The 25651-nt window shown below is 42.3% G+C and overlaps 1 protein-coding gene across 1 annotated transcript in view; it reads left to right on the top strand.

Annotated features, from left to right (window-relative positions):
- CEP85L (centrosomal protein 85 like) overlaps positions 1-25651 on the top strand; it is a 1265215-nt gene that overhangs the window by 939290 nt on the left and 300274 nt on the right. Inside the window, exons 10-11 of the mRNA XM_044074367.1 lie at positions 13-123; positions 8715-8765. Of these exons, the coding sequence (XP_043930302.1) occupies positions 13-123; positions 8715-8765 (162 nt within the window). The remainder of the gene's footprint in view (positions 1-12; positions 124-8714; positions 8766-25651) is intronic.

The raw sequence follows: 25651 nt of genomic DNA, 5'->3' as shown, positions 1-25651 counted from the left end.
TTGCACTTTAAGCAGAAGGTGGAGAAGTGTTTAGAAGATGGCATTCGTCTTCCTATGTTGGATGTGAAGCAGCTGCATCATGACACTGAGCGCCTTAAGGAACAGAGTGAAAGAGCAAATAAGGTCAGTAAATGACACAGGTGATTTAGTATTATATGGTGATAATTTGCTAATTTTATTTCACTGCCTAGTTCCCATATGAATGTCTTTAACAGTTCTGGTTGCCGTCCCTTTAGATGTCCCGAGCATTTTGTAGTATACTGCTGACACAACTAAAGAAAATATCTTGATTTTACTTTAATAACACATTTAACACTTTCTGTTAAAGTTTAGATGTTCATCTAAGTGTATTCCTGTAGGATATTCATAATACAAATAGAATTAGTTGAAGGCAAACATCAAGTTCCCCTCCCCAGCCTGATTTCTTTCAGCGAGACAAGGTCAAAAGCATAACTCTCAGCTGAATTAGGACAAATCTGGATAGAATAATGGACAAATCAAGACATATTCAGGGACACTTAAAATATTTAGTACTATTAACTTGAGACATTGAAAGAATAAAGAATAAGGGGATGTAAGTTAATATACATTTTTTGAAGTAAAAGAAGTCTGTAACTCTTAATTGCCATTATTTATTAATTTTAATTCATAACCTTTTCCCCAAAAGTCACCAGTTTTAGGAGGAATTCAGAGGAACAGAGCTAAATTTGTTGTCAAAATCGGTATTCCTGATAATCTGTTGCATTTGAGAGGTATGGTCTCAGGTCGTGTATTGGGTGGCCTTTGGTCGTGTATTGGGTGGCCTTTGGATAGTGACTGACAGTAGAAGCCCAGCTAGAAAAGAGAAGTCTATCACCTGCCTTGCTTTGGTTATTTTCTGATGCCTGAAAATAACTTGTCATTCTGCTTTGTTTTTGAGTTCATTGGCTGCCTCATATGCCTCACAGTTTGGACAGTGCTTGCCATCTATTCCAAGGCTTATTTTAGCAGTTCTATTCTTGTTATTTGGTTTTAAGTAGTTTCTAATTGCATTCTCAGAAAGATTAACCAAGTGCTTCCTTAGTTGCCCTTGGTTTTCCTAAACAATTTCATCTTTTGTCTTTTTCAGCTTTACAGAGGACCAGGACACAGTTGTGAGCCTTGTGCTAGTTAGAAAATAAGCTGTCCTAAGTTATTTTTAACAAAAACTTTAGTGATGAGAGCTGGAAATCTTTCCTTGAGCATATGAAGTTAGTGGTTGCCACCTGTCTTTTCCTACTACTAGACTTTTCTAAAGAAAACTTTACCTATAGAAAAAATAAATAATTGCGGGTCCCCTAGATTTTTCAGGAAAAGGCACATGTGCATGGCTTCTGCTTTCATGATGATGGTTATGGGTGCTCTCTGGTTTTCTGTAATACTCTCCTTGGGTGAATTACCAAGTATTTTTCTGGGAACCAGAGATTAGTGGGGACAGTCATCCGTTTCTCTGCCATCTTCTTGTCATAGGTAGGAAGAAGGGCTCCTTCTTCTTACTCCGCCCTTCTCAGGCACAGAGGATGTGGAGACTTTACTTATTCTTGCTATATTGCCTCATTTGGTTTCTGACGGAGAAGACTGCTTATTTTCTGGTTATTTCATTTATTCATTTGGAGGCAAAGGATCATTTTAAGCAGCAGCCAAACATCTTTTTTCTCTAAAGAGAAAACATGTAAGGCTGCCAACACTTCTGGAGCCAAATTCAGTTGCTTTCTTCCAGTTATTTCATCACTTAAGAATGTGAATGCACAATTGTTTACAGAGTGTAGTTCAGTCACCTGCTCCAAAGAAGGCTTTAGAGGGTCTCGTAACAAATCATATTTTATGCTGTTGTCATGGCTTTCTTTGCTTCTAAAAGGTCTAATGTACAACAGCTCTGAACATCCATGCAAAACAGTAATGAAAGCAGGCTTCTAGGTAAGTTTGGTGAGGGGATTTACACTTGGTGCACTGGGCTTTAGGACAATTGTCTGCCAACCTGGGACAAACTATATTTATGAATTTTAGAGAGCAGAGTATTTTTGTTGTGTTTTTTTATTTGTGGTTTTCGTAGTTTATGCATACATAAGGTTTGGAGCTAGTTTTATTGTGGTATTTTTGATATGTCTCTCAGAAATAAAATACCAAAGCTGGCAGAAATGGCAGGTAAAGTGGGGTAGAAGGTATGCACGGCCAAGGAACCAACAGTTCCTTGAAAACATTGAGTCATATCAAGGATGCCCCAGTGAATAAGGGTTTGCTTTTCAGCACTTCTTTACAGAAAGTGATACAAGACCTGAAAAAGAGAAAAAGTAAAGGAAATATATGTTTTCCAGTTGGATTTGTATGAGAACACTGCTTCCATGTAAAGCAAGTCAGATGTTATTAAATCATATTTATAGCTTCATAGGTAGGTACAAGGCTATCGGCCCAAGGGCCTACGTAAGCCTAGCCAACAAGGTTCCCTGGCTTACGCCACCCAAGAAAGTTATTTTCCTGTGCCACTGTCGAGCAGAGACACAGAAGTGATCCCCGGGGTGTATTTCCTATTTCCCATCCACTCATCAAGATTTTTCTTGAAGAGTGCTAATGAAGAACTTTGCTTGACATAGATGGGTAGCCTGTTCCAGTGTATGGGAAGTCTCTGGGACAGGAATGTATCCCTCCATTATGTCCTGTTTATTGTGGTGACAAGGTTTAGGTCCCTAGAGCGTGTAGCTCAGAGGGATTAAGATTTCTTTAGGTGTAGCATGTCCCACAGCTCTGGGTTTGACATAGCTTTATATGTTAGGCAGAGATCACCACGGAGTAGGCGATATGCTACGGAGTAAAGCTGTAGTTTTTGAGACGGTCAGTGTAGGGCATTTGTTTGAGGCCACTAATCCTCTTTGTGAGGTACTTCCGTGGCCTTTCCAGCTGCTGCAGATGTCTTATGAGGTACATTCCAAAAGGGGCGTTCTACTCTATAATGGGTCTAATGAGTGTCGAGTAGAAAGGAACAATGACCTCTTTTTTCCTGGATGACAACCCTTTTTATGATGAGGTGTGCCATGTAGAAGGACTTCCTGACTACTGTGGCAATGTGACTATCAAAGGAGAGACTACTGTCCACCTGGGTCCCAGGGTCTGTTATCACACATTCTGTGTTAAGTAGATTGCTGCCTATGTGGTAGTTCGTGGGTACAGAGTTTCTACCAAAGGGGATGGCACTGCACTTTTTGGCAGTGAGCTTGAGGCCATGGCTCTGACACCAGGCATCTGTCTTAGCGAGGCCCTTCTGTAGGATGTCCACATCATTTGGGTCTTGACTATGGCTCCTAGTTTGCAGTCATCTGCGAACTTCGTTAGCCAGAGGCCTTCTGTGCTAGCCTGTACTTCAGAGAAGTAGATACCAAACAGGAGAGGACCCAGGACAGAACCCTGTGGTACTCCACTTGTCACTACTTTGATGTCAGATTTGGAGTCTGCAACTTTTACAGTGTGGTTTCTGTCAGTGAGCTATTTGGCAACCCATCTTGTGATGTAGGGATTTATACCTAGTTTAGTGAGTTTAGCTATAATTCCAGAATGGGGGACGGTGTCGAAAGCCATGGCGAGGTCAAGATAGGCTGTGTGAACCACCTTACCCTCATCTACGGCTTTGGTGACTGCCTCAAAGAAGTCGATCAGGTTCAGGAGGCATGATCTGCCTTTCACAAACCCGAACTGGGTGGGATCCAGAGTTTGGAGGTTACCAATGTCTTTGTTAATGAGTTCCATAATGATACGTTCCATGGCCTTGCAGACCAGGCTCGTCAGGCTAATAGGTCAATAGTTCCCAGGATCAATGGTGGCTCCCCCTTTGTGGAGTGGGATAACTGTTACTGTGTGCCATTCAGTGGGCACAAAGCCTGATGCGAGGCTATTATTGAACATGGTGCTTAAGTGGGAAGCCAGTTCATTCTGAAGTTCGTGTAAAGCGCAGCCTGGGATGTTGTCCGGTCCCATGGATGCTGTGTTTTTGGCTTTAGAGAGTGCAGCTTTTACCTGAGTAGTTGTGATTACAGGGACTCTGCATTCTTCCTGTATAGATATGGGCCCTTTAGGGCTTGGGGGGGGGGGGGTAAAGTGAACCTATCTGCCAGGATGTTGGCAATATCAGTTGGTTCTGTAATTTTCGTGCTGTTGTGCTGTAACTCAGAGCAGATCTGGGTGTTGCCATTGAGATTCTTGACATAGCTATAGAATGCTTTGTGGCTGTCCTTAGAATTCTTGACTATTTTGTTTTCGTAGCTAGCTTTGGAGGATCTTATAAGGTATCTCAGCTTCTTACTGAGGCTGACCAGGGAGCTCCTCCACTCATGGGATTTTACTCTCTTTTGCAACAGTTTCTTCCTTCTGTTGTACCGTTTGTTTATGGCTGGGGACCACCAGATTGGCTTCCTTTTTTTGGAGGATAGCAGCTTGGTTCTGTTTGGGATAGCATGATCCATGCACTCGTGTAAGTGCTTAAAGTGTGCATTTGTGTAAGATTCAGCAGTCGTAACTGTATTGTCCATCTGCATGGGTGTCATGAAGTTCACCACTTCTGTCTTAAGAAGCATGAAGTTGGCTTTAGAGAAATTTTTTACTGTAGTTTCCTTAATGAGGGGGTGGGAGCGGGATGTGGATATCAAGAGTGATTAGCTTATGGTCGGATCGGACCAACAAGGAGTTGACTTCAGGCATGGAACACTGGTCACTCATGTTGGTAATGACTTAGGTCTAGGATATTGTTGCCCCTGGTGGGGGTGTGGATAAGTTGATCCAGGGCATTGGAGTTTATGAATTTCAGAAAGCGTTCAGCTAAGGAGTTGGTACACAAGTAGTTTTCCCAGTTAATGGTGGGGTAGTTGAAGTCGCCCATTATTAGGGTGTTTGGTTGAACCCTAATATTTTCCAGTACATCAAGAAAAGAGGAGTGGGAATCCTGGGGCATAGTGGGGGATCTGTAGCAAGCTACAATTTGGATTGCAGTTTTGCCCAGAGTTAGTTGCACTTGGATAACCTCGGATGCATTATGCTGAGCAATTAGCCTGGAGGTGTGGATATCTTTATGAATATGGGTACACCTCTCCGATGCATTATGCTGAGCAATTAGCCTGGAGGTGTGGATATCCTTAATGAATATGGACATACCTCTGCCTTTGGTGTTTTGGTCCAGGTTGCATGGCCGAAAAGTGTGGTATGAGTTATAGCCTGGTAGTGCAGGGGTGCCCTCTGGAGCCTTGAACCAGGTCTCAGTCACTGCACCGATATCGATGTTCTCCATTTTAAGGAGTGCCTCGAGTGAGTGCATTTTGAGATTTAGACTTCTAGCATTGAGTAGCATTACCCTCAGTTTTATCAAATATAATGGAAATATTTCAAAAATAGGAATTCTAAATCAACTTGCTATATAATGTAAGCATAATTCTAATTGTTGTGGGGTTCTTTTGCTTGTGTCCTGACCCCCAGTGTTTTTCAGTGGGAGACTGCAGGTTCACACTGTTACTTACAGTTTCTAATAACTTAGGTCATGCAGTGTTAGTAGTAGAGGGAATACTTGATTTTCCAACAAAAACAAGTACTATTGTTATTCCAAGGCAGCATAATTTTATATTTTGGGGTTTGAAGGATGGGGAGTTTTGGGGAGTACAGTCCCCCCTGTAAAATAGTGATTTGCTGTCTTATTGTATTAATCATAGATTCATAGATTTTTACAAGGCTAATGACCTGGGGGCTTTCTAAGCCTAGCCAAGTTTTCCCAAAAGAATAATGATGTCTTGTGTCCAAATAGAACATTGAGGGCCAGGCATTTATAAGCATATTCTGTCCATAAGGGACATGGGTGCCAAGCCTGGTGTAACTTTCCTGTTCACCATCCACTGGCCTAGGTGGCACTTAAATTGAGTAATCGATGAACTCCACTTCATATGGATGGGAACCATGTTCTGTAGGAGGAGCAGTCTCTGGGACACGCGTCTCTCTCTATAGCATGTTCTGTTTAAATCACAGACAAAATTTAGGTCCGTAGACCTTGTATTTCTGGTATGGTTTGACTTATGAATATGCAGGAGATCCATAAATGTGGGTTTCCAGACGCCTTGTAAGCCAGCCCAAAGCAATCTATAGGAGATTGAGTAGAGGAAAAGGTTTTAGGGCACTCTGCATAAGGCGGGTTTGTTTCTTTTGTAAGGAACCTCTGAGGTTGATCTATTTTCTGAATATCCTTGGTCAGGCACATACCAATGGGAGCATTATTATTATTAATTTGTATGCTTCATTTCTTATACAGACCACATTAGTAGTTGTGACCATGCTAATATTTATTTATTGTACAAATTCAATTGACCAGTATATTTAAATTACTTAATTTTCCTTTAAGTATATTTGCAACTTTAAATTTCTGAGTTTGAGCGTTTCTTAAAATTATATGCATTTTGTGTAGTACTGTCAGTTTGTTAATCAGCACTTCCTCTTTGCCTTTTGATTATATCTCAGTAAAAATAAAATAACTTCATTACAATACACTACAGAGAAAACAGAAATGGCATTTAGAAACTCAATCAAGTAAGTATTTCAGGTGTTTCAGAAGTAATGCTACAGGTATTTAATAAATGCCAATATTTAAGTATTGCTTTTGACACACGTCACTATGGTTTAGACGAAGGGAGATCATGCCTACTTAATTTAGTCAACTTCAAGAAAATCACTGGAACTGAAGATAGCAGCCATGCATTTTGTACAGTGTCGCTGTATCTGGTCAAGGCCTTTGACACTGTTCCCCTTGCTGGAATTGTGTAACTAAGGTTAAAGGTTTAACCATGTTATGTAAGATGAATAGCACACTGGCTGACAGGCAGAACTTGTGTATTTGAAGGAGCACATGCCACCTTAGAAGACAAAAAGGTGATTGTTAGTGCTGGTCATGGCTCAGTACTGGGACCCCATCTGTTCTGCATCCCACATAACAAATGGCTGCAAAAATGCTCCCAGTTGAAGTCTTGAATAAAGCACACTGGAGGAGCAGATTTATTACTTGGGCACTCCCCCATCTCTATAATAATCCCCTATTACAAATAAGAGTGATTCCCTTTTCTTTAAATCAGATCCGTGATGATTGGATAGGGGCCCACAAATCGTTCCTGAGCCTGACTTGTTTTGCTCTCCAGGAGGTGCCAAGTGAGAAGCAGTTATGGTCCATTGGTTTGACTCTGCCTTGTAAATTTTATTTATGAATCTTTGAATGGCTTGTCTACCAAGTAATACCCTTGAAACAGGTGTGCTACTCAAGGCATTATCGCTTTTTAAAACCCAGTATCAGATGAATTAATTGTAGCATTTCAGTATTGCTGCTAAATTTATAAACTGTCCTCTTTGCTTCATTATTTATTGATGATTTATTTTTGCAACTCTGCCCCAGGGCAACATTCTCTTCAGCGTGTTTAGGCTTATAGGTTTATTGGTAAATACTAGACAAGCTGCCCTTGTGGGTCATTTTAAGCCCAGACAATATCTCATTTTGTGCTCAAAATAACCTATCTCATTTGGTTATAGATTAACCTTACCCTCCCATGGTTGGTAATTATGTGTTCCCATAATGAGAATAACTGGGCTCATACCATAAATAATTGAGGAACCCTTGCATGGGATAAAACATTAAGGAGCTGCCTCTGTCCGTTAGTAGTACAGGGGTCAGTCCCAGAGTAAATGATCTGTTTCCCATCCATAGATCTAAGTTGTGCTGATAATGGACAGGGATGAACTTTGTTTTATGTGGATGGGGGGAGTCTGTTCCACAGCAGTGGTATTTTCTCTGAGATAATACTCGTCCCTCCAAACCATTCTGTTGATGTTGCAGAAAAGGTTTCAATTCTAGACTGAGTATTTCGAAACCACTTGACTTGCTGATGTACAGTAAATCCATCAGTAATGGGTCAGAGGATGCCTGATATGCCAGACGCATGTCACCAAGATAACTGAGTATAGTGACAGGGTTTTGAATTGGGCCATGTATGACATGTTGTGTAGGCCTTGAAGCCTTTTAGAAAGGTATCTGTCGGCTTTCTAGTTGTTGCATGTGGTTGGACACATGAGGCTTGAGTGGGTGGTAGTTACTGCTGATAAATCCATACACTTGATTTAGTGGAAGTTTTTTAAACATGCAATGCTGCTGTATGCACCTAAAGTTATGGATGCAGTCAGGATTAAGGAACTCCTTATTTGTACATTATCTTATTGAGGCTGTCAGTTACCTTTCATTCAGAACATGCAGAGTCAGCATCATTGATATTTCTGGTGGTACAGCTGTCCCATGACTTAAAATAATGAAGTGTGTATAAAGGAAGATGTGGTGTCCTGTAGGATGTTAATAAGAGTGAACTGTTTCCCCTAAAATGATACAGGATGATTATGATGATGATATAGAAAAAAGTGATGTCATACAACTTCTCATATATTATTGAGTGTTATGAGTGCAGTTGTTATGCTTTGGCGTGGCCTGATTTTCGCAGCAGGTAGAAGAACGCACTGAATTTTGAAGGGGTGGAGATGGTGTTGCAATGCTGTTTGACAGGTTCCTTATTTACTTTCTTCTTATGTTGATTAATTCTTCAAACTCAATGACATTGCAGTGAAATTGGATCTGTGTAGTTCTTATGGTGGTATTTTGCATACATTAAATATTGAATTGTCCCTTAATTGTCTTTTATTTCCAGGTCATTGACAATCAGCAGAAGCGGATAGATCAACTAGTTCTGGAAACTCAAGTAAGAAATATATTTTTATCTTACTGATATACTTGCATAAGTCTTATGTTAGTCATGTGGACAGTTACTGAAAGTATGCATTTTGCAGTATTTTGTGTAGCTTTAATTTAAAGTGATGTAGACCAAATTTTGCCAGATACGTAAGACCTTCAGGGAGTCGAGATCTGTTCCTAGTGCAAAAAGCAAATATTTTTATAATCTGAATTTAGTGGGGGGCATCCTCTGCAATGGGTCCCTTTGGTATTTTTTTGGGGGGTTACTCTAATTCTGGTGAGGGAGGAAGTTTCAGTGACATTAATAGTGTAGGCCGAATGTCGGGTCCTTTTACTTTTCATAAGGCTGACGTGCAGTTAAAGAAAAAGCAAAAAACAAAGCATATTTCTTCTCACAAAGACTCTCGGTGAGTGGCAGAATTTAACCCAGGGCTTATTTAATGCCCTTATGGCTCTTAAGCCTACTTTGGGGGTGTCTGTTCCTGCTCACCTTTGGACATCTTCCCCTCACAAGAGGCCAAGGGAGCAGGACTCTTCTGATGAAGAGGTTTCCTCAGATGAGGAATCCTTGGCCTTTTCCACTGAAATCCCATCACCTTTGAAATATTCTTCTCCTGAAGAGGAATCTACTGGTCCAGAATCTACTATTGAGGAGATTACCTTGGGGATACGATTGCTAAGATGAGGAAGTACTTCAAATGGGATTGCTTCCAAGTTTCAGACGTGCAAAAGAGATATTATGAGCTCCTACAAATGGAGTCTCCTTCGCCATCTGCTGTCCCTCCAGTTTTACCTGCTTTACTGGATGCCTTTTCCTCAGCATCTCAGGCTCCTGATTCTCAGCCCCCTGCTTTTAAGAAGCCTGACCATTTCTACAAAGTGCATGATGATTGCAAATATCTGTAGAAGTGTCCATCTACTAACTCTTCGGTGGTCTTTGCAGCTTCAGATAAGCCTTCTAAATTGCTGCCAACCACTAAACATCCCTCTGAAAAGGAAAGCAGGACAATGGCAAGACTATGAAAGAAGGTCTATACTTCTGCCACTCATACCTTTCATACTGTTAATTACCAAACTCATACGACTAGATATGTTTTGGCACTCCTGTCCCAGGCTTCTTAAGCTATTTCTGATCTGCCAGAATATGAAACATTCTGCCTTGTCTTTGTTATGGGCTTCTTCTCAGGTGATTCACCATTCCATTAAGTGCAGCTGTAATGCAGCAGAAGCATCGTCTAGGTCTGCTGCTTCAGGATCTGTATTGAGGAGGTATTCCAGGCTAAGACTTCAGACACTGCCAGATAACATTAAAGCTAAGTTGATGGATGCTTCTCTAGACAACAGTGGCTTGTTTTGGTGCTGCTGCTGCTGATCTGTTCAAGTCTTTGCAGGAGAAAGGCAAGGGGTTACAGTGTCACCTCTGCCCAAGTTTCAAAAGGATTACCCTTCCCAAGCCAGCTTTTGTTCGGAGACAGTCTCATCCTCCTCCTAAAAGTAAGAAAAGTGGGTGGAGGCCACCTCCATCTAAGACTACTCAGGATGTTCTTCGTGTTTCACTATTGCAGTCATTACATTTGGGTAATCTGCTGGCAGGTTGCCCTCAGTCGGCCTGAATTCCAAAGTCTTGGGTCCTGCGTCGGTTGCTGTCTCTTCTTCCATGACGTCAGGGGTATAAAACAGGCAGCAGACGCCATTTTCTTTAGTCTTTCTTGCCGTGCGGTGCCCGAAGCAGAAGCAGTTCGCAAGTGCCGGTGGGCAGACTCCTGAAATTTTTCGAATTCGAGTTTCAGAACCGAAGTCTTCACTAAAGCTAAGTACCCCATTGGGGAAACTTTTTCTTGCTCCATTCCGATGTCAGTAAAAAATAATTGCATTACTTGTGGGAAGCAAATACCTCATAAGGACTTCCATTTGTACTGTATTCCTTGCCTAGGCCCTGATCATAACGTGCCTAGCTGTCGGTTTTGTGCTAGATTGAACCAACTCACTATTAAGCGTCAGTATATCTTTGCCTCAAAATATTTTGGAAACAGATTTAACTATCCTGAAATGTCGTCGGATAGCAATCCGACTACCGGAGTTCACATAAAACGCAAAGAAAAGGACAGAGACAGACCGCCGAGGTCCAAAACTGCCGAAGCTTCTCCTAAGCCAGTCGCCGGTTCACCGGTACTCAGTGAGGCGCTTTCGCAGCCTCTGATACCCGCTACTTTCGAGTCGCAGGCCTCTACCGAGACCCATGTGGAGTCCGACACACCGCGAGATTCTCAAAGGATGTCTCTTCCCTCGGATGGGTCCGGAGCTGCTGAGCAGGCACCGGCTTCTGAGGGTGTCTTCAGGCCTCAGAATTTTTATATAAAACCGACGCCAGCTTCAAAATCAAAGACAAAAGCAACTTCTAAAGCTAAAAACTGACGCATGAGCCACATGCTCAGGCCTCTATGCCCAAAAAGCAGATGATCAAAATGGCTGAAGACTTAATTACCTTGATCAGGGTTCCCAACCCCCTCCTGATAAGAGGCCTAGGCAAGACACTGATTATGAATCTTCAGATCAGGTTTCTATTTCTTCTGATTCCTCTTCTGATCAGGAATTTTCTATACCACCCTATGAGGATTCTGATGCAGAGGAATCTATCCCATCTGCATCTCCACCTGAAGATTATTCCTTTGGAGAAACCTTGCATACTTTGAGGGAGCACTTTCACTGGGAGAGTCAAGATTTCTCAGTATCAAAAAAGAGGCTTGGGTATTTCCTTCTTCTCCCTCAGCACAGGCCTTTAGCCATACCTCCTATTTTAGACATTGTGGATGATGTGTTTTCGGAGTCAGGCTTGACTCCAGACTCCTTACCTCCGGCTCCAAGCAAGCCAGACAGATATTACAGGGTTCCTGACTCTCACAAATTTTTATTTAAAAACCTTGCTGCTGACCCTGAAACTATTTCACAGGGTCCAAAAGGTATAAAGTCCTCAACAGCAAAAAATCCTACCCCCTCTGATAGAGATTCCAAGGCACTGGATAGATGAGGAAAGAAAGTTTATACATCTGCAACCTTGGCAATTAGGGCCTTAAACTGCCAGTTTCATATGCTCAGGTATCAACAGCATGTTATGGGATTACTGAAACAGAAAATTATGTTGATTTCTGAATGTGCAGAAAATAAAGAATTACAGGAATTATTGCATGCAGCAGAACAAGTTGGAAAACGTACTTTGCAATGTGGTTTTGATTCCTTAGAGGCCTCCTGCAGGGCCGCAGTTACTGGATCTGTGATTAGAAGGCATGCCTGGCTAAAAGAGCAAAATTTGCCTGATCATGTTAAAGCTAAATTGCTAGATGCTCCTTTACAGCATGATACTCTGTTTGGTATTAAGGCAGAAGAGGTTTTAAAGAAAATGGAAGACAAAGCTAAGTCTATGCAAACTGTAAAAGACTTCTTACAAGTGCCGCCACCAAGGTTCAGTAGACACTGTCCTACAAATAACTGGACCTTTCCTGTGTCCGACAGAGCTCCACGGGGCATATCCAGGTGCCCTAAAGGTTCTAGATACCAGCCACAGGATTCTTACAGGTCAAAACAATGGGGTACTTCTACCTCCAAATCTGGAGGAAATAAAGCGCAACACTACAGTAAACAGTCTCAATGACTTCCCTCTTTCATCACCAAGCACTTATCTTTTGGCAGCACCCTTAGGGGGAAAATTAGCACTTTATGCTCAAAATTGGCAGTTAATAACCCAGGACAAGTGGGTGTTAAACTTAGTATCTCATGGATACAGATTCCACTTCCACACTCTGCCAATTCCAAATGGTTGGCCAGATCTGCCAAAAAATCAATGGGCAGAGGCACAGAAACAAGTTACGTCTCTCATGGATATGGGGGCTATTCAGCCAGTGCCAGAAAAGGAAAAAGGACAAGGGTTTTACTCAAGACTGTTTTTGGTACCCAGAAAAGATGAGGCCTGGCACCCAATACTGGATTTATCAATTTTGAACACGTTCCTGGACATTCCAAAATTCAAAATGCTAACTTTGCAGCAGCTTCTGCCCATGCTGGGCAAGAACACTTGGCTAGTGACTTTAGACTTAAAAGAGGCATACCTGCATATCCCAATAAGGGAATCGTGCAGACGATACCTCCGTTTCAAGGCTGACTTTATGCATTACCAATTCTTTGCACTGCCCTTTGGCTTATCTACTACACCCAGGGTCTTTACAAAGTGCCTGGCACCAGTAATTGCATTTTGCAGACAAAGAGGTATACAAATCTACCCTTACTTGGACGACTGTCTCATTCAGGCAGAAAACAAGGACATTCTTCATCAGCATCTGGCGTTTGTGAAAAGTCTCCTAACATGCCTAGGGTACACAATAAATGAAAATAAATCACAACTGGTACCCTCACAAAAGATAACATTCCTGGGTGCAAGCTTAAATACAACTGCCCAGATGGCTTTCCTCACACCAGACAAACAAAGGCAACTTGACTATTTACTTCAAACAGATGGCAACAAAAACCCAGTTATCTGCAAGACAAATTCTGCAGGTTTGGGGTTCATGGCATCCTACATTCTACTGATTCCATATGCAAGACTGCATATGAGGAAACTACAGTGGTACCTAAAAAGTTTACGGAGTCAACATGGTCACAGTCTGGAAACAATGATTCCTCTCATTCCCTGCCCTATACAGGAATTTCTTTGGTGGGCAGAGGCATGTCACCAAAACATGGAACAATACTTCACTCTACCCCCTGCCAACCAAACCTTAACTACAGACGCATTGGACTATGCATGGGGGGCCCACATGGCGGGAAGATGCATTCAGGGCATATGGACCCCAAAACAAATGCATCTGCATATCAACCAAAAAGAGATGTTAGCAGTTCAAAATGCCCTGACAGCCTTCAAGGACTTACTTCATCCAGGGCAACTACTGATAAAGACGGACAACACCACGGTTATGTGGTACATAAACAAGCAGGGGGGCATACACTCATACCCCCTTTGCAGATTAGCCATGGCATTGTGGGACACAGACTTGACTTACCGAGTACATCTTCAAGCTCAATTCCTGCCAGGAAAACAAAATACCCTGACAGACAACTTAAGCAGAAACCTTATGGACCCTCACGAGTGGAAATTGGATCCACAAGCCTTCAGCATGATAACAAAGAAATGAGGGAGCCCAGACATAGACCTTTTTGCCACTCCTCGGAATTATCAACTGGACAAATTCTGCACAAGGACTTATCACAGATAAGAATGGAAAGTGTATGCCCTATCCTTCAGTTGAAAAACCTATCAGTTTACGCCTTTCCTCCTCTGCCTCTTCTTCCCAAGGTCCTACTAAAGGTCAGACAAGAAAAAACAAAAATGATACTAATTGCCCCGGACTGGCCCCGCCAACACTGGTATCCAATCCTAAGGAATATGTCTCAGTTCCAGTTTGGAACTTGCCTCAAATACCTCACTTACTGTCTCAGTAAAACAATCAAATCCTGCACAATCAGCTCCAAACACTGAACGTGGCAGCATGGCTGATCATGTAGTTATTCAAACAACACCTCTCAGTAAATCTGTAATGGATGCCATTTTGGTAGCCAGGAGGCCCGGTACTAGAAAATCCTATGCTGATAAATGGATGAGATTCTGTGCTTGGAACAAAGCACAAGGAACTGACACAGCAGAGCCAAATATTCGTCAGATTTTACAATACTTGACTGAGATGCTTAACCAAGGCCTATCTTTTTCATCAATAAAAATCCATGCATCTGCCATCTCGGCTCATTACACTACAGAGTCCTCGATCTTTTCTCACCCTTTGCTAAAACTGTATCTTAAAGGGGCCAAAAATTTAAGGCCTCCCAGAAAATCACCAATTCCTGCATGGGACCTCAATTTTGTGTTGGAAAAGCTCACCCTGCCCCCATTTGAACCAGCTGCTACTGCAGATATAAAGTTTTTACCATGGAAAACAGCTTTGCTCCTGGCAATTACTTCAGCAAGAAGGGTTTCAGAGCTACAGGCCCTCATGGCTGTGGAGCCTTTTATCATATTTTACCCAGACAGGGTGTCCCTCAGGACGAATCCTTCCTTTATGCCTAAGGTGGTTTCCAATGTGGCTCTTAACCAAACTATTCATCTGCCAACTTTTTATCCAAATCCGCAGAACAAGGGGGAGTGGATTCTGCATTCCTTGGACGTACACAGACAACTAAGATTTTATTTGAGCAGGACTAAAGCTCAAAGAAAATCTGAGAAGCTACTGGTGGCATTTGCTGCAGGATCAGAGGGAAAGGCTATTTCAAAGCAGACTATTTCAAAGTGGATAAGCCACTGCATTCTTTTCTGCTACTTACATCATGGTAAACCGGTGCCCAAGGGCATTCGGTCTCATTCCACCACGGCTGCAGCTACATCAGCAGCTTTTCTCAGAGGGGTACCAACCAAAGACATTCTAGAAGCTGCTACTTGGAGTTCAGTTCATACTTTTACAAAGCATTATCATTTGCCTCTCTTCTCTAAGTCCAGGACGGGCTTTGCCACTGCAGTTCTGCAGGGCCTTGTAGCAGCCCCTAATGCTGTTTAGCTCCAGCCTCCCATCCATAGCTTTGGGATGCTACCCAAATGTAATGACTGCAACAGTGAAACACGAAGTCATAGTACAGTTGTGTACACTTACCATAAATGTAGATGTTCGAGTGTATTCACTGTTGCAGTCCAGGTTACCCGCCCACCATCCCCCTTTTTATTCTGGAGCCTCTCTTTCCTTCACTATATTCTACAGCCTTTGTGGTGTATTTGCTTTTAGATGAAGGTAAAGGTTATGTTGTTGCATGTATATATAGTTTCTGTATATTTTTTTTGCTCTCCATCGGGGGGGGGCACCTGACATCTGGGGCAAGAAAAACTAAAGAAAATGGAGTCGGCTGCCTGTTTTATACCCCTAACGACCTGACGGCATGGAAGAAGAGACAGCAACTGACGCAGGACCCAAGACTTTGGAATTCAGGCCGACTGAGGGCAACCTGCCAGCAGATTACCCAAATGTAATGACTGCAACAGCGAATACACTCTAACATCTACATTTATGGTAAGTGTACACAACTGTACTCTTCTTCTTCTGCACAAAAGGAAGTATCTGTTGCTCTTATCTCAGCATCATTCCTCTCTCTCTCTCTCTCCCAGTTTTGTCAACCATTACCCAGGATTCATAGGTTCTTTCAGTAATTCAAAAAGGATATTTCATGGTTTGGAAATCCCTTCTTCTTTTCACGGGCATTCCTCAGCCGCCTTGGGAGGAATTATATTTGTTATCAGAGGTACTTCAAGAATTGTTACATCAGGGAGCTATTCAGCAGGTTCCACAGGATAAAGGGAGAAAGGATTTTATTATATAATGTTTTTGGTTCCCAGAAAAGAGAGTCCTTAGAGACCCATTCTGGATTTGTCTCATCTAAACATTTTCCTAAAGATTTCCTTTCTTTTGCATGCTGTCTCTACATACTTTGTTCCATTTACTCCTTTGTCAAGCTTTCATGGCCTCTTTGGATGTAAAGAATGTCTACCTTCACAAACCTGTTCATCCCCTTTGCAGGAAATGTTTACATTTCTCTATTGCTTCTTGGCATTTTCAGTTCTCTGGTTTGCCCTTTTCTACTGCCCCAAGGGTATTCACCAAATGCCTAGCTTCTGTGATTGCTTTTTGCAGGCTTCAAAGCATACAAGATTTTCCTTACCTGAACGATTTCCTGTTTCAGGCATCATCTCCAGAGGTCTTACTGCAAAATATTCATTTTTCCCATTATTCTTTTTGCAAAGTCTGGGGTTCACAATAAACTTCAAAAAGTCATGTCTAACACCTTCTGAAAACCATGTCTTCCTAGGATGCATGATTCAGACAGTGCCTGTGCTGGCATCCCTGCCTTTACCAAAGGCCTTGACTTTCATTGCCTTCTTTCAAAATTTTATTCGTCTGACCTTTGTCACAGCCAGAATGTTTCTGAGACTTCTGGGATTTATGGCATCCATCATACCATGTTACCTTTAGCCAAGCTCCACATGACAAAATTTCACTGGTTCCTGAAATCAGTCTGGCAGTAACATGCACATCCCCTAGAATTTGCAGTTCTTCTTCTTCCCTGTCTAAAGAAGAGGCTTCAGTGGTAGATTCAGCAGTTGTCTTTGAACCCAGGCCTTCCCTTCCATCCCCTCTTCCATCGCAAGAACTGTTCACAGATGTTTCAGGGATAGGTTGGGGTGCAGCCTTTGGCACAGTGAGTACAGGGGATCTGGTCTCCTCTTCAGCAAAAGGAGCACATCAACATCAAGGAGATGAGAGTACTCCTGCTAAAGTGTTTACAGATAACACCGCAGTCTTGTGGTATGCAGACAAACAGCAGAGGACAAAATCTTATCTTCTCTGCCGGTTTGCTGTCGAGGTATAGGAGCTTGCAGTTGAATATCATGTGACTCTTCAGTCAGTTTATATTCCTTGAGGTCAAAACTACGTGGCAGACACTCTGAGCAGGTTCCTGACTGAATCCCATGAATGGATGCTTCACAGAGATGTGTTTCTGGACTTTGTCCACAAGTGGGGTACTCCTCAAATAGATCTTTTTGCCTCCTCCTCTAAACAGACTTCCTCAATTTTGTATCAAAGTCTCAAGTGCTCTGGTTTGGAAGGTGGACTCCCTCTCTTTTTCTTGGAAGGGGATGTTTCTATATGCATCCCCCCCCCCCCCCACACACACACACACACACACACACCTCCTCTCATTCCGAACGTCCTGTTCAGGATTCAACAGGACAAATGCAAAATGTTGCCGGTGACTCACTTTTGGCCAATATAGCATTAGTTCACTCTTCTTTGGCATTTAGCCAAGGGCAAACATCACAAGTTACCTCACAGGGTGGACCTACTCACACAAGACAAGGGATCTCTGATCCATCCCTACCTGCTCAGTCTTCAGCTGACTCTGTGGGTGATAGGATTTTGATAACTGGCAGACACCATTTTTTTATGAGGACATGCTGAGGGTTCTGCAGGAGGTCAGGAAACCCACTAGTAGGAAGTCCTATATATCCAAATGGAAGAGGTTTTCTATCAGATGTCTTTCACATAACCAAGATCAACTCTTGGTGGATGCTCCTTTGATTCTTTCTTATTTGTGTGAATTGCTCAATGATGGGGTTGGTTTATTCCTATGTCAAGTCACACTTATCCGCTGTTTCTGCTTGTCTGCCTTTATCTCCTCCTTTAACTTCTAGGTTTGAGGCAAAACATTTTTTTAAAGATGTTCTTTATATCAGACCTCCTAGGAAGCCAGTTCCTCCTCCCTGGGATTGTAATTTTGTTTTGAAGAAATTGTGGCTGCTTTTGAGCCTGCAGCTTCAGTTTCCTTGCAACATTGATCTTGGAACTGTTTTGTTGTTGGCCCTTATTTCAGCCAGACAGGTGTCTGGGCTTCAAACCCTTTTGGCTTGACCTCCTTTTTTGTTTTTTTTTTTCATAAGGACAGGGTGTCCTTGCATGCTAATCCTTTCTTTATGCCCAAGATGGTGAAGGAGTTGTCACTTAACCTATCTATCCATTTATCTACTTTTTCCCTTCTGTACAATCTGCATAGACAGCTCAGATTTTATTTGGATAAAACAAAGGCTATCAGGAAATCTAATCAGCTTTTTGTTTCTTTTTAGCCAATGTCTTTGGGAATGGCTGTTTCCAAGCAGACTGTTTCATCTTGGATTTCTAAAGCTATTTATTTTTGTTATTTTTTTCATGATAAGACGACTCTTTTCTCTGTTAAGGCTCATTCTACTAGGTGTGTCTTCTTCTGGTGCTGTTTACAAAGGGTTGGACACTAACGCCATTCTTGTGGCAGCTACCTTGACGTCCATGCATACTTTCACCAAGCATTACAAGCTGGATGGAATTTCTAGAGCTGGTTTTGCTAGGGCCATTTTCCATGGTTTTCTTGAGAGCTCTACAAGTTTTTCCTCCTCCCCACTTTCTTCCTGAACTTTAGCACTCTTCCTTATGTTAAGAATACTGCAACAGTATAGTAGAAGGAACGGGTCTATGTCAGAACATTGAAGTTTTAAAACTTCGAATGTTCTAATATCGACCCGTTTTTAGCGAATTCTGAAAATAGCGAAGCCGCAGAACCGCTCAACTGAATTCTTTCCCTAGGAAAGAATTCGGTGTTCTGCAGCTTCGCTATTTTCAGCACTGTGGTGGAAAGTTACGGGTCGAGTTCAGGTAAGTGTGCGATTGTGTGGACGTTAGGGTTAGGGTGCAGGTTAGGTGAGTTAGGGTTAGGGGCGGGTTAAGTGAGTTAGGGTTAGGGAGTGGGTTAGGTGAGTATGCGATAGTGACGGACCTTAGGGTTAGGGTTTGGGTTAAGGTAAGTGGATAGATAGTGTATGTACAGATTAGTGTAGGGTTAGTTGTAGGATTTTAAGTGTATGTGTGTGGATTGATGTTTTTTAGGTGTGCTTGTGTTGTGTTTGTGTTTTGGAAAAACAATTTTTTTCCTTGGGAAAAAATTTGCTGTTCTAAATGTTCGATATTATGTGGTTTAGATATTTTAGGTTTGATGAAATAGCGTTCGCTATTTTCATCTTTCGATAGTGTGATATAAACGCGAAGGAACTAGTATAGTTGTGTAAAATCCTTCTCTTCACTGTTGCAACGTTCAGTCCCTCCCTTCTACCCCTGGACCTTTTCCTCTTCTGGATATGCTGTTAACTTCTTTTCATTTGTCTTCCTTGGGCTGGCATTCCTACTGGGGCATTCAGCTCTGAGGACGGAACGTTCAGACACCGCTTTTATGCCCAAATGTCGGGCCACTATATATATATATATATATATATATATATATATATATATATATATATATGGTTCCCCTTCATAATATCGAAGTACTGAATGCTTGAAAGTCAGTAACTCAAATTATAAAGTCGAACCAAGAAAAATCCCGAAACCCACAAGCATGAAAACAAAAAACCCTGAACATACAGAACATATACACCACACAACACGCACACCATACAACCCACAAAACATAAACTACAAACACCCCACCCACCCACCCCCACTTACATATTCTAACTCTGAAATCGCACTAATACACACAAAAAAAAAAAACCACCACGCAGACATTTTAAACTGCGTCGCACGCCCGCACACACACACACACATACACATACATCCAACACTCACACTCATACTCCCACCTCCCTACCCTAACCCACATGCACAACTTACAAAACACACATATGCACTCACTTACCTTCACTTCCGTAAAACATCCCAACTCACACACTTCCTGTCCCGTAGCTGACATGCATAAGCACGAATTCGAGATATTTGAATTCGCGCTTCTGCATTTTTGACTTTACAGTCTCAAGTTACTCAGTAATTCGGGATTGTAAAGGGGAACTATATATATATATATATATATATATATATATACACACACACACACACACACACACACACACACACACACACACACACACACACACACACACACACACGGAAACACTTTATAACCTCGAATTACTGAAATGTCGAATTTCAGTATCTCGAGACTGTAAAGCCGAATGTTAAAAATAGCGAAAGGTCATAATCGCGAACTCGAATATATGTCGAATTCGCGGTTATGACCTTACGCTGCGTAATGTCCGGGATTGTGTTTTGATGGTGCGCGGTGCCGTGTGTGGATATAGGTGTTATGTCAGGTAAGTGTTTTCTAAGGGTTTTGAGTGGGAGTTAGAGTGTGTGTGAGTGTGCTGATGTGTTTGATGCGTGTGTGAGGGGTTGGAGAATGTGCGTGTGTGAGTTGGCTTTTGTTTTGTGTGTATGCGATCTCGGAGTTAGTATATATAAGTAGGGGGTGGGGTGGGGGGTGCAGGGGGGCTTACCCCCTGTTTATGTGTGTATGAGTTGTGTATGTGTGTAGTTTTGTTTGTTTATGTTGTGATGTGGGTGTTGTGGTGTATGTGTGGGTATAGTGTGTGCGGTTTTTTCGGTGTTGTGAATTTTGCGATGTTCTTCGTTCCACATTGCTGCAGTCCTTACTATTGGGTAGTCCGCTGTCCAGTCGGCCCGAATACCAGAGTATATGGCTGACGTCGGTCAGGGCGCATTAGACTGACGCCAGTGCGCCAGGGTACTAATGCATGACCGGCGTCATATCCTCAGTCTTTTGCCGCATGGTCCGATGCAGAAGCAGTTTTGCGAGTGCAGGTTGGCGTTCTGAAATATTTCGAAACCGGAGTTTCAGACCGAATCAGAGTTGGCTAAGTACCCGCTAGAACATTTTGGTTTTTCTTGCCTCAGTATTTAACGGATGTCAGAAAAAGTGAATAACTGTATTTCTTGTGGGAAACAGATACCTCATAGGGATTACCATACCTTGTGTATACCTTGTTTAGGGCCTGAGCACGACGTTGTTGGATGCCGCTCTTGTGCTAGGTTTAACAAACGCACTATTAAGAGGAGGTTAGACTGTGCCAGGTTAGTGTTAGGGTAAGCATTCTTTGCAATGTGGTTTTGATGCTGTACAGGCCTCCTCGAGGGTGGCTGCCACTAGTTCTGTTCTTCGCAGGCATGCCTGGTTGAGGGATCAGAATTTAGCTGAGCATGTTAAGACAAGGATTTTGGATGCTCCTTTACAGTCTGATGTGTTGTTTGGTTCGCCTGTGGAAGCAGTTTTAAAGAAAATGGAGGACAAAGCTAAGTCTATGCAAACTGTTAAAGATTTTTTGCAGGTGCAGCCACCGAAGTTTAGTAGAAATTGGCCTGCTAAGGGGTGGACATATCCTGCTTATGATTCCCAGTCTAGGGGTAGGTCTAGGCGTGGTAGGGGCAGAGCTCAAGGTTCTTTTAGGCCTAGAACAGGAGTTCACCTGCTCAGACTTCTGGTGAGGGCAGGGGTCAGTCCTTTCGTAAACAGACCCAATGACCTGCCTTTTCAGCTGCCAGTAGATTCTCGTCTGGCAGCTCCTTTGGGAGGAAGACTGTCTCTTTTCAAAGAAAATTGGGATTTAATTACTCAAGACAGATGGGTGTTGGATATCATTCACCACGGTTACAGGTTTATTTCCATACATTGCCCCTTTCAAAGGCATGCCAGACGTTCCTCCTCCACAAAGAAAAGAGGCTCACAAGCAAATTTCTCAGTTACTCCAGATGGGGGCCATTCAGCCAGTCCCTGTATCAGAAATGGCAGATCTTGGCCTTCTTGATTAGGAACATTGAAGATTTCCTTTCTTTGCATGCTGTCTCTACATACTTTTATTCCATTTACTCCTTTGTCAAGCTTCTCTTGGCCTCTTTGGATGTAAAATGTCTACCTTCACAAACCTGTTCATCCCCTTTGCAGGAAATGTTTACATTTCATTGCTTCTTGGCATTTTCAGTTCTCTGGTTTGCCCTTTTCTACTGCCCAAAGTATTCACCAAATGCCTAGCTTCTGTGATTGCTTTTTGCGGCTTCAAAGCATACAAGATTTTCCTTACCTGAATGATTTCCTGTTTCAGGTGCATCATCTCCAGAGGTCTTACTGCAAAATATTCATTTTCCCATTATTCTTTTTGCAAAGTCGGGTTCACAATAAACTTCAAAAAGTCATGTCTAACACCTTCTGAAAACCATGTCTTCCTAGGATGCATGATTCAGACAGTGCCTGTGCTGGCATCCCTGCCTTTACCAAAGGCCTTGACTTTCATTGCCTTCTTTCAAAATTTTATTCGCCTGACCTTTGTCACAGCGAATGTTTGAGACTTCTGGGATTTATGGCATCCATCATACCATGTTACCTTTAGCCAAGCTCCACATGACAAAATTTCACTGTTCCTGAAATCAGTCTGGCAGTAACATGCACATCCTAGAATTTGCAGTTCTTCTTCTTCCCTGTCTAAAGAAGAGGCTTCAGTGGTAGATTCAGCAGTTGTCTTTGAACCCAGGCCTTCCCTTCCATCCCTCCACCATAGCAAGAACTGTTCACAGATGTTTCAGGGATAGGTTGGGGTGCAGCCTTTGGCACAGTGAGTACAGGGGATCTGGTCTCCTCTTCAGCAAAAGGAGCACATCAACATCAAGGAGATGAGAGTACTCCTGCTAAAGTGTTTACAGATAACACCGCAGTCTTGTGGTATGCAAACAAACAGCAGAGGACAAAATCTTATCTTCTCTGCCGGTTTGCTGTCAAGGTATAGGAGCTTGCAGTTGAATATCATGTGACTCTTCAGTCAGTTTATATTCCTTGAGGTCAAAACTACGTGGCAGACACTCTGAGCAGGTTCCTGACTGAATCCCATGAATGGATGCTTCACAGAGATGTGTTTCTGGACTTTGTCCACAAGTGGGGTACTCCTCAAATAGATCTTTTTGCCTCCTCCTCTAAACAGACTTCCTCAATTTTGTATCAAAGTCTCAAGTGCTCTGGTTTGGAAGGTGGACTCCCTCTCTTTTTCTTGGAAGGGGATGTTTCTATATGCATTCCCCCCCCCCCACACACACACACACACCTCCTCTCATTCCGAACGTCCTGTTCAGGATTCAACAGGACAAATGCAAAATGTTGCCGGTGACTCACTTTTGGCCAATATAGCATTAGTTCACTCTTCTTTGGCATTTAGCCAAGGGCAAACATCACAAGTTACCTCACAGGGTGGACCTACTCACACAAGACAAGGGATCTCTGATCCATCCCTACCTGCTCAGTCTTCAGCTGACTCTGTGGGTGATAGGATTTTGATAACTGGCAGACACCATTTTTTTATGAGGACATGCTGAGGGTTCTGCAGGAGGTCAGGAAACCCACTAGTAGGAAGTCCTATATATCCAAATGGAAGAGGTTTTCTATCAGATGTCTTTCACATAACCAAGATCAACTCTTGGTGGATGCTCCTTTGATTCTTTCTTATTTGTGTGAATTGCTCAATGATGGGGTTGGTTTATTCCTATGTCAAGTCACACTTATCCGCTGTTTCTGCTTGTCTGCCTTTATCTCCTCCTTTAACTTCTAGGTTTGAGGCAAAACATTTTTTTAAAGATGTTCTTTATATCAGACCTCCTAGGAAGCCAGTTCCTCCTCCCTGGGATTGTAATTTTGTTTTGAAGAAATTGTGGCTGCTTTTGAGCCTGCAGCTTCAGTTTCCTTGCAACATTGATCTTGGAACTGTTTTGTTGTTGGCCCTTATTTCAGCCAGACAGGTGTCTGAGCTTCAAACCCTTTTGGCTTGACCTCCTTTTTTGTTTTTTTTTTCATAAGGACAGGGTGTCCTTGCATGCTAATCCTTTCTTTATGCCCAAGATGGTGAAGGAGTTGTCACTTAACCTATCTATCCATTTATCTACTTTTTCCCTTCTGTACAATCTGCATAGACAGCTCAGATTTTATTTGGATAAAACAAAGGCTATCAGGAAATCTAATCAGCTTTTTGTTTCTTTTTAGCCAATGTCTTTGGGAATGGCTGTTTCCAAGCAGACTGTTTCATCTTGGATTTCTAAAGCTATTTATTTTTGTTATTTTTTTCATGATAAGACGACTCTTTTCTCTGTTAAGGCTCATTCTACTAGGTGTGTCTTCTTCTGGTGCTTTTTACAAAGGGTTGGACACTAACGCCATTCTTGAGGCAGCTACCTTGACGTCCATGCATACTTTCACCAAGCATTACAAGCTGGATGGAATTTCTAGAGCTGGTTTTGCTAGGGCCATTTTCCATGGTTTTCTTGAGAGCTCTACAAGTTTTTCCTCCTCCCCACTTTCTTCCTGAACTTTAGCACTCTTCCTTATGTTAAGAATACTGCAACAGTATAGTAGAAGGAACGGGTCTATGTCAGAACATTGAAGTTTTAAAACTTCGAATGTTCTAATATCGACTGCTTTTAATTCTGAAAATAAGCCGAATAGAATCGCTTTCAACTGAATTCTTTCCCTAGGAAAGAATTCGGTGTTCCAGCTCGCTATTTTCAGCACTGTGGTGGAAAGTTACGGGTCGAGTTCAGGTAAGTGTGATTGTGTGACGTTAGGGTTAGGGTGCAGGTTAGGTGAGTTAGGTTAGGGGCGGGTTAAGTGAGTTAGGGTTAGGGAGTGGGTTAGGTGAGTATGCGATAGTGACTTGACCTTAGGGTTAGGGTTTGGGTTAAGGTAAGTGGATAGATAGTGTATGTACAGATTAGTGTAGGGTTAGTTGTAGGATTTTAAGTGTATGTGTGTGGATTGATGTTTTTTAGGTGTGCTTGTGTTGTGTTTGTGTTTTGGAAAAACAATTTTTTTCCTTGGGGAAAAAATTTGCTGTTCTAAATGTTCGATATTATGTGGTTTAGATATTTTAGGTTTGATGAAATAGCGTTCGCTATTTTCATCTTTCGATAGTGTGATATAAACGCGAAGGAACTAGTATAGTTGTGTAAAATCCTTCTCTTCACTGTTGCAACGTTCAGTCCCTCCCTTCTACCCCTGGACCTTTTCCTCTTCTGGATATGCTGTTAACTTCTTTTCATTTGTCTTCCTTGGGCTGGCATTCCTACTGGGGCATTCAGCTCTGAGGACGGAACGTTCAGACACCGCTTTTATGCCCAGATGTCGGGCCACTATATATATATATATATATATATATATATATATATATGGTTCCCCTTCATAATATCGAAGTACTGAATGCTTGAAAGTCAGTAACTCGAAATTATAAAGTCGAACCAAGAAAAATCCCGAAACCCACAAGCACGAAAACAAAAAACCCTGAACATACAGAACATATACACCACACAACACGCACACCATACAACCCACAAAACATAAACTACAAACACCCCACCCACCCACCCCTACTTACATATTCTAACTCTGAAATCGCACTAATACACACAAAAA

Source organism: Protopterus annectens, chromosome 1.part1 (genome assembly GCF_019279795.1).
Source record: "Protopterus annectens isolate FY-2018-M chromosome 1.part1, PAN1.0, whole genome shotgun sequence".
Lineage (NCBI taxonomy): Eukaryota > Metazoa > Chordata > Ceratodontiformes > Protopteridae > Protopterus > Protopterus annectens.
This window is presented reverse-complemented; position numbering and strand designations above follow the sequence as displayed.